This window comes from Coffea arabica, chromosome 1e, assembly GCF_036785885.1.
Source record: "Coffea arabica cultivar ET-39 chromosome 1e, Coffea Arabica ET-39 HiFi, whole genome shotgun sequence".
Lineage (NCBI taxonomy): Eukaryota > Viridiplantae > Streptophyta > Magnoliopsida > Gentianales > Rubiaceae > Coffea > Coffea arabica.
Window position 1 is genome coordinate 16,173,573 of NC_092311.1, and position 9,569 is coordinate 16,183,141.

The 9,569-nt window shown below is 34.7% G+C and overlaps 1 protein-coding gene across 1 annotated transcript; it reads left to right on the plus strand.

The window, feature by feature from the left end:
• Positions 1 to 533: 533 nt before the first annotated feature.
• On the plus strand, positions 534 to 4,493 carry LOC113688921 (inactive RHOMBOID-like protein 8). Its single transcript, XM_027206751.2, has 6 exons — positions 534 to 1,234; positions 2,490 to 2,653; positions 2,778 to 2,941; positions 3,017 to 3,282; positions 3,374 to 3,500; positions 4,135 to 4,493. Exons 1-6 carry the CDS (start codon positions 810 to 812, stop codon positions 4,261 to 4,263), a joined length of 1,275 nt encoding a protein of 424 aa, XP_027062552.1. The 5' UTR covers positions 534 to 809; the 3' UTR covers positions 4,264 to 4,493.
• The last annotated feature ends 5,076 nt before the right edge of the window (positions 4,494 to 9,569 follow it).

A 9,569-nucleotide genomic window follows, 5' to 3' on the forward strand; every position in this document is an offset into this window, starting at 1 on the left:
TAATTTTTCTTCAAACTTCTATCTTCTATATCTCTATTTGTTGCCTTTTTTTTTTTTTAATCTTCACTCCTTTTATATGCAAGAACTAGGATTATATCTTGTCTAAAAAATGATATCGAGGGTTGAATTGAAGAAAGTAAGGGATTGAAGAGAAGTGAAATAAGAGGAAATCGAAATCTAAAAAGCTGCATAACTATACTGGAACAAAACTTTAAGTAGATGAAAAAGGTTCAAACAGATGTGGATTATTGCGGCAACGGTTAGGAAAACAAATTCCTTTGTGATATTAATTGTGTCTTAACATCTATTTATCAAAAGTTTGCAATACAACCAACTCCTTCACGCAAATGTACTAGGTCACACAAATGCACTAAGTTTTTGAAAATTAATAAAGCACTCAATAATTGCATTAAACTATTGCACAATCTGCTCAACCAATTCAACAATCAAAAAACTTAAATGATTGAATTGCCATTCTATGAAGCATATGAAATTTGTGAAAAGTTACCCAAAACTGTTTAATCCACATGACCAAAACTATACCACAGTCCACAATGCATACACACCGAAGCAATTGATAGCAGGCTACATCGTTCGTGCCCCATATCCGACGGCTTTTGAACTTCACTTTCAAGCTACCCGCCTAAACCCCAAACAGCGACGATGTGAAATACGCATAACCCGAGAAGTTGAAACCGTTTCCTCTCAGGCAATTCCCACCGCCATTGATTTTCCCATTTACAGAAATCCCAATGATTTTCATCCATAACCCACCTGTACTACCCAACTAAAAGCTCTCAAAAACAACTATGGCTTCAGTAACCAAAGATCAAATCTCCATAGATATCAAACCGCCATTGTCATCAGCGGCATTAGCCCCCCTTCCTCCGCCGCCCCCGCCGCCACCACCTCCACCGCCACCGCCGCAGCTGGAGGAGCACAAGAATATGGAGCAGCAGCAGCCCGGATTTTGGGTAGATTTAACAGCGGAAGAGTTGCCTAAAGAACAGAGTGAAAGAGTGCCCTTTCCACTCTTCAGACACATCAGGCAAGGGAGAGAGAACACTTGGGTGATTTCTCTTATTGTGATTCTCCACTTCATTGTCTTTGTGGCCACCATTTCTGTCAATAACTGTAGGCACGTGTCTCACCATCGATGCGCTTTCCAGTTTCTTGGAAGATTCTCCTTTCAGCCCCTCTCTGAGAACCCTTTTCTTGGCCCTTCCGCCTCTACGTGAGTCTCTGATAATAAATCTTTTCTGAACTTGTTTATTTTTTCAATCTTAACGTGGTAATTTTTATTAAGGGTTTCTTGATTGACTGCTTCTCTTTTTTCTTTTTCTTTTTTTTTTTTATTTCAGAGTTTCGCGCTGCTCTGTTTTTCTTTAAAGACCTTTGCTAGCTGATATCTTTTGTTATTTCGATGGTAAAAGTTTCATTTGAATCAAGTATCTAATTGTTGTTATCAATCAGGCCTTTGTCTAGAGAAAACAGGACCATTGTTGGCCATGAATGGTTGAACTGATTGTTAATGGAAATTGTCCACTTGTTATGATATTCCATTTGCGTGAAATTTCTAAATTAATCTGAAATATTAACTAAAATGATGTTAATTATGGGTTTGGGAAAACGGGGTTAGTGTCTGATTGCTATAATAGGATCAGTTTCTAACAGCAATTGGTCCCATTTACTGCATAAGGACTACTTTCTGAGTACTTCACCTTTTTCCTCTCTTTTTTTTCCCAATTCTATTCTTTTTCTCTTTTTTTTTGGTCATTGCCTGTTTAATTTTTGAAGTTTTACATCTGTTGTTGCTGGACTAATCACAACTAAATTTGTCTGTATAGTTGTATGCTGCATTGAATTTAGGGTGTATTTGCGGTAGTTCCATGCTTTCTTTTTTTTAACTGCTGCCTGTGCTTGTTCTGAAGATAGCTGAATTATCCGTTTTGGCATAGAAGAATGTTCTGTTGGTCATAATTCAGCAATATTGTTTGAAAGAAATCTTTTGGTAGCTTACTATGACAAATATTAGACATATGAATTGATTCATTGGAGAATAGGTATGACAGAGTATTCCTGGTAAGAGGAGTTTAACAATCTTTTTTGTCTTCTTCTTGAGAATGTAAATGAAATCATGGAAGAGGTAGTTCATTTTGTTTCATGCCTACTTATTTGTGATTCAAGATCAAATTCTGGCCTGTTGTCTGGCTGTATTTGAGCTTCTGCCATATGTTTGCCATAGTTTGGTGTCTGCAGAGTTAAATTGTGCTTGATCCTTTGTTTTTGTTTCATCTTCTTTTGTCAGTAAAGTTTGTTTTTACCTGTCAAACACATTTTTCAGTTCATGCTTTAACCTTGTGGAGTTTGTCTCATTCAAAGTTTAATTTAAAGAACAAGGATAAGCACGCAGATTTCTCCCTGTTGAATATGTGTTTCTGTTGTGATCCTCTATTGCTGAATGGTTTTATGTGTTCCTCCTGGTGTAGACTGAATAAAATGGGGGCTCTTCAAGAGACTCTTCTAACAGAACGTCATCAATTATGGCGTCTTTTTACAAGCCCATGGCTGCATGCAGGAGTTTTCCATCTTATTGTGAACCTCTTTAGTGTCATCTATGTTGGAGTTCATTTAGTGCAAGAATTTGGACCAGGTAAGATTTTATTGCTGTTGATTTGCATGGATTGGTTCCTGCATGAATTCATCTGGGAGAAGTTTAATGTATGCCTTATTGTTTGTTTATTTATTTATTTAAGTTTTTTTTTTTCTTTTGCTAGTGAGGGTTGGAAGTATCTATCTGATCTCAGCTGTAACTGGTAGTTTGCTTGGTGCTCTTTTTATCCAACATAGACCTTCAGTTACTTCCTCTGGAGCACTATTTGGGCTCCTTGGAATGATGTTATCTGGGCTTATGAGAAACTGGAAAGTTTATACCAAAAAGGTCTCCTATTTTCCTGATTCTCACATTAATGTTCACCTTCAACTATACTTCTAATGACTCATGTGGTTAATGCAGCTTGCAGCTCTTCTGGCACTCTCTGTTATCATCTCTATTAATCTACTCCTTGGGCTTATTCCATACGTTGACAACTTTGCTAATTTTGGAGGATTCTTATCTGGGTTTCTTGTTGGCTTTGTGCTTCTTTTCAAACCTCTAGTTGGGAAAGCAGCTCATAACAAAGCTGGTTTATTTGAATTTGATGTTAAACAAGCTGTTAGAGTGAGGAACAAATTGGACAAGCCTCTTCTGAGAATCATTGCTCTAGTTTTCTTTAGCATTTTGTAAGTTTTCCTTTCTCTTTTTTGTTTGTCATTTTAGTAGATTATGCTTAGTGGCTCTGAACTTATGGTCCGACATGAGTTTGGCATTCAGAGTTGCAGGACTTACCATTGGAGTTCTTCACGGCATGGATGCAAACCAATACTGTAGGCCGTGCCAATATTTAGATTGTGTTCCTTCCAAATGGTGGAGCTGCAGCAACAGACCAATGCATTGTGAGGTACATAATGTGGTCAAAACTTGATAGTTTATTTCTAAAACCTGAAGTTTAACCTGTTTCATTCTTATCTATTTGTTTCAACGATATAGCAGTTTTGTCAATTTTAGCTTCTGAATTCCGCAAAATAGAGGATAAAAAGCAATGTCAGATGTCTGCAATTCTGTTTAGTTCTTCTTGCGAGTTCCAAACTTTGGGTTTCTGTCTTGCACGTTCTCATTTCTAGCATTGAGTAGGAGAAATATCCAGCAGCTTCACTACTGAAGTGAAATTCTGTGTTTTTTCATTTTCTGCATAATTTTCGGATTCTATAATTTTGTGCAATAGCAGCAATTTTTCCAACGTTAGCTTCTGAATTGCTTAAAAAGGTGGATAAAAGCAGTGTCAGATCTCCTCCATTCTCTTTAGTTAGTTCTCCTTATCAGTTCAAAACTTGGGTTTTCTGTCTTGCGTGCTCTTATTTCCAGCATTAGCTTGAGAGCTTTTTAGCAGCCTTCTACTGGAAGTGAAATTTCAGATTTTTTTTTTTTACCCTCCGCTTTGCACGAAATTTTTATTCTAAATACACCCTTACTTTGTGAAAGTGGCTGAGGAAACACTTGAAGATTGAATCAAATTGTTATGTGTTCAATTGCAGATGCAGAGCATAGTAAGCACAGAGCAACTCACAATCACCTGTTCAAGAAATGGCAATTTCAGAATTTTCCCATCCATCGAATTCTCAGAAGAAAGGCTGCAGGATCTTTGCTATCTTATATGCTCTTAGATAATTGTCCAAGTTGCTTAGAAACAAAAATCAAGACTAAAAGAATGAAACCTTACAAAACTGATAGAGGCCAAAAGATTGTAGCATTCTATTGTGCGTAACCCAGATGTTGCGGGCCCTGCGGCTGTAAAGTACTGTATGTACAGTCCTATCCATAAGGATGAACATCTGCTAATTCAGTGACCTGTACATGAATCTGAGACTGATAATTGTCCCAATTCGTTTTGCAATCTGCAATTGACTCTATCTCCCTGCCCATTTGATGGACGTGTTCCTCCGCTAACATGCAACGTGGTGATGGACGTGTACATAGAATTATGAAGAATACCGCAGCATAATTCTTCCAAAGAGGAAATCCAAAATGATTCTTTTCGTGCTTTCCACCTATCTTTTCTGGTTAGTGTTATTTTCAAAATTAGTTTTAAAAAATCAACTACGAAATCTATCCATATATGCAGAATTAGTTTAAAAATAGGTTGTAACTTGCACTTGAAAGTTTTGGTTTTAATTGGTTTTAAGTTTGTGTATTTTTTTGGCTAAATTATCTTTTACCTTCCTGTGGTTCGATGCTTTATCATATCACCCTCTTATTGTTTAAAAACTGATATATAACCTGCTTATGATTTGGGTTAAAGTGTCACCATTAGTTTTTCTGTTAAAACTAATAATCAATAGCAAAAAGTTAGGCCATGTTTGATAACTCGATTCAGCACTTAAATTTAATGGATTCAGATTTTAATATGTTTAAACGCGTTTGATAATAAAAAACTGAACATCTGAATTAATTAAATAATACTGAATTTTTTAGGCAAAACTTGCTTCAAAAAATAAGTGCTAAACTATTCACTTATCACTGAATTGGATATACACTCAAATGTATTAGATTTAATATTTAACAATTCAATAATTTAATAGATTTCATATTTCAGTTTTTATATTTTAGTTTTATCAAACGCTTCCTTAATCTCAAGCTAATAAATTAACAAATTCACCCTTTCACTATTTTTTTTCCTTTTTTTCCTTTTCCCTTTTCTTTTTCTATTTCTCTTTTTTCTTTGGGGAAGGGGGGAGGAGAGGAGAGATGATTTTGCAAACCTATACTTTAGCCTAGAAAATATTAATTTTCTCCAAATACAAAAGAGATGGAAGTAAAATAAAAAAAATAAATAATAAACAAAAAAGATGGAAGGGAAATATAAAACAAATAAATAAGAAACCAAAAATACCAAATCTTTTTTGACTATAAATATCATTATAGGGTTTTAAACCAAAACTTTAATGGAATTACCTAGTTTTTAATTATTTACTTTTTTAGTTCAATTTCTTTTTTTCTATATTTGGAGGAAAATGAAAAATGTAATGAAGGGGTAAATTTGTCAATTTGTTAGTCTAACTCTCACTTTTTACTATAGGCTGCTAGTTTTAATAAAAAAAACTAACGGTAACACTTTAAATCAAATTATAAAAGAGTTATATATAGATTTTCAAATTATACGAAGGTTACGTAGCAGAGCACCGAACTACGGAAGCGTAAAAGGTAATTTACGCTTTTTTTTCCTTCCCATTCTCGATGCAGTCTTTTGTCCATCATTGGTTGCTTCTTAGTTTTGTACAACTACAAAAGAATTTGTATTTGTAGAGCAAACAACACTAGCAAATGGTGGAGTTTGGAGAGTTTTACAGAGTGGTATCAGCGAGCGGCACATCATGACCAAGAAAAAAAAAGGGGAGTTTGGTATAGGAACAGTACTGGTGGTCCCCTATGGGCTCATTAGTACGTGGGTGTTTTCTGTCAATTTGGAGGCCCTATAAGTATTACTCCAATAGCTGCTGTTTGAGTAGATCATTTGTGTATTTGTTGGTTGCCTATAATACCCTGATTATGAAATGGTGTTTGACAATAAGGATACGGGGCAGGGACGGTCCTCACCGTCCCTGAGCGGTCCTCTCACAAAAGGAAATGAGAGGACTGCAACAGGCCACATATAATGGGAGCAACAGCAAAGGAAAACGACGTTGTTTTAGTAAGTGAGTAGGATAAAAAATAAAAAAACATTTGAGGGGCTAACGGGCTCCGTTAAAATGCCTCAGCTGTCCGTTCCAAAAATTCCCGCTCAAATTAATGAGGCACGACTCTTCATCTGAAATCTTCAAATGAAATAGAATTTTGGTCTCCCTCCAAAAACATATCTTGTGAACATTCATTCATTCACAATTCCAGAGTATCAGCAAAATGATATCCCTACCCCAAATTGGGAAGTTTCAGATGAGAGGTTTTTGGAGAAAGTGTTGCAGAAATATAGTGTCATCAATCAGAAGTATAGTGTTGCAGAAGTAACTGTTGCGGGACAAAAATTTTCCATAAAGGCTGCAAAAAGACGGAAGTTGGTGAGATCTGAAGCAGAGATAGACTCGATCGAATTGGACTAAATCCCAAAGGTAAGAATATTGCAAACTCATTGCACTATTTGGCTTGTTTTGCGACAGAAGGGGGATGAATTTACTTGCATGATTTTGTTTGTACAACTCGTTTAAGACAGTGTGACATGAATAATGAAATTGGAATTCTAGCGAAAACTCCTAAACAAGGAAATCATACGGGTAGCATAAATTATATACATTGAGAGCCAACTTAAAGAACGTATGCACAGGGAACTTATGCATGCCAAGTGTTTGTAAATTTGACTCAATAGACGAATTAAATGACTTAGAATGTTTATAGGTATATAAAATAACAGGGAGAGTGTAAAGTGTGAAGGTAATTGTTACTTCCTTTTTTTTTTTATTCTTGTTGCAGAATAGCAGTGACACCGTATAGTTTAAACTGTATTACCGACTGTGTATGGACGCTTACATCACAGTATACAAAGATAAAAGTTAAGTAAAGTGAGTTATACAAATGAAATAGGGAGTACAACACTGCAATGCCTGACTCACAATGCGTACATTTATGACTATAAACCGTAACTGTCATCTAACAACATGTATATTATCGAAAACCTATTGTGCACAACTGTGACACTATATGACCATCACTCACATATATGATTTTGTCATAGGTCTCAGCATCCGGAAAGTCTAACTAAACAAGGATTAGGATGGGTTGACAACATCAAGAAGGTATACTTGTTGCAAGGTATCCCATAACATGATTACAATGATATTTGCCTACTCGTAATTGCTTTTAAAGTATGGTGTAACTTGTTGCACGGTATAAATTTTACTACTTGTAATTGCTTTTAAAGTATGGCGAAACTTTTGAAAACTTGTAAGATTTTGCCTAGACAAGGTATGTGATGTACACCGTGTTTAATGGAACGTATAGCATGTTAGTTATTAATAACATTTATATCAGATATTTTTACTAGATGGTTATTTGTTCCAATCGTCTATGAAATTGACAATTAGTGCCTATGAGAGTGCATTAAATTAGATAGATAGTTTACTTCAATGAATGGCCAGTACATACATACTTAGTAAATGTACAATCTGATTGAAATAAGGTACACCATGTAACCGACCAAATACAATGTGTAAAAATTATTGAATATGCGGTTAGTTGTCCATATGCATATTGCAATTAGCCGTTGCAGCTACAACTTGTACTGATTTTTAGTAAATGTTTTTTACTTGTATGAGTAGTATTGATTTGTCTGTAAACACCTTATACAATGTGATGTATAAATATAATTAGTTTACGAAAATGTACATCATCTTAGGTATTAGTTATTTAAATGTGTATATCTATACAAGATAGTACAATGGTATGCATACCTTTGGAAATGTTATTGGTGTTTCGACCAACTTGGGCATCTCCTTACAAGCTGCAGTAGATGTGTAATATTACTTGTATGAGTAATACTAATTTGCCTATAAGCACCTTATACTAGGTGATCTATGAGGTACAATCAGTTTATAAAAATGTACATCATGTTAAGTATTAGTTACTTGACTGTGTATATCTGTGAAAGGTACTGCAATGGTATCTATAACTTTGAAATGGTTATTGGCCTAGATAAGGTGTGTGATGTACACCATATTTATCAGAATGTACAATATGTTATTCATCAATACAATGCATAGAAATTGTTAAACATGCAGTTATTTGTTCACATGCATATTGTAATTAGTCATCACAGCAATATGCACAGTGCAATGGTATGCATACATTTGGAATGGTTATTGATGCTTTGACCCACTTGTGCATCTCCTTGCAGGCTGCAGTGGGTGTGTAATTTTATTTATGTAAATAATACTAATTTGCCTATAAACACCTTACACAGGGTGATTTATGAGGTACAATGAGTTTACAAAAATGTACATTATGTTAGATGTTAGTTACTTCAATGCGTATATCTATAAAAGGTAGTGCAATTGTATACATAAATTTGAAGCAGTTATTTAGCCATTTAATCAATTTGTACATCTCCCTATAGTAGATGTGTAATTTTACTTGTATGAGTAGTCTTTGTTTGTCTGTGAGTATCTTACACAAGGTGATCTACGAAGTACAATCAGTTTATAAAAATGTACATTATGTTAGGTGTTAGTTACTTGACTATATATATATATAAAAGAAAGATTAGATATAACGCAGAAAAAAGTAGTTACGTGAGTTGGAATGTATTCTACAAACTTTGGTATAGTTGATATTAAAATTTCTCTGTTGAGTGTACACGTTGTTAGTGGATATGGAATAGTGCTATATGTTATGTACGCTTACATGGTCATAAATTTACAGAAGTTAGTCCATCGTTTAAATTTGTAATTGGTTGTTAGCCCTTACACACTATCACATGCATACACATAATGTAAGAATGAATTTAATATATAGTTGTTAATTGGTTACATAGAGTTCATATAGGCATACAAATGGGAGTTTGATTAGCTATGCTCTGTATATAATTGTTAACACATTATATCGTATTCACCTTATTTTGCAGCATGTCATGGGCAAAGATAGCGTCTTTTGACAAATCAATGGATATCAATCAATACTGGTGAAGCAAAGACATTAGGTATGTTTAGCCCATTTTACGATATGTTTAAGGAAATAAAGATTTTTATTTCATAAATTAGTGAAAATTAGTTACATTTGGGGTGTGTTTGTTTGAATGTAAAATGTTTTCCTGAAAATATTTTTCAAATTTTCCCGTGTTTGGTAATCATTTTATCTTGGAAAAAGATTTACGCGGGGAATATATTTTACTTCACTTGGTGGAAAATAACTTCCTCTTTTGACTTACTGAAGTTATTTTCCTTCATTAAAATGAGCGGCTCTTGCACTTCACAATAGAGCTCCCTAC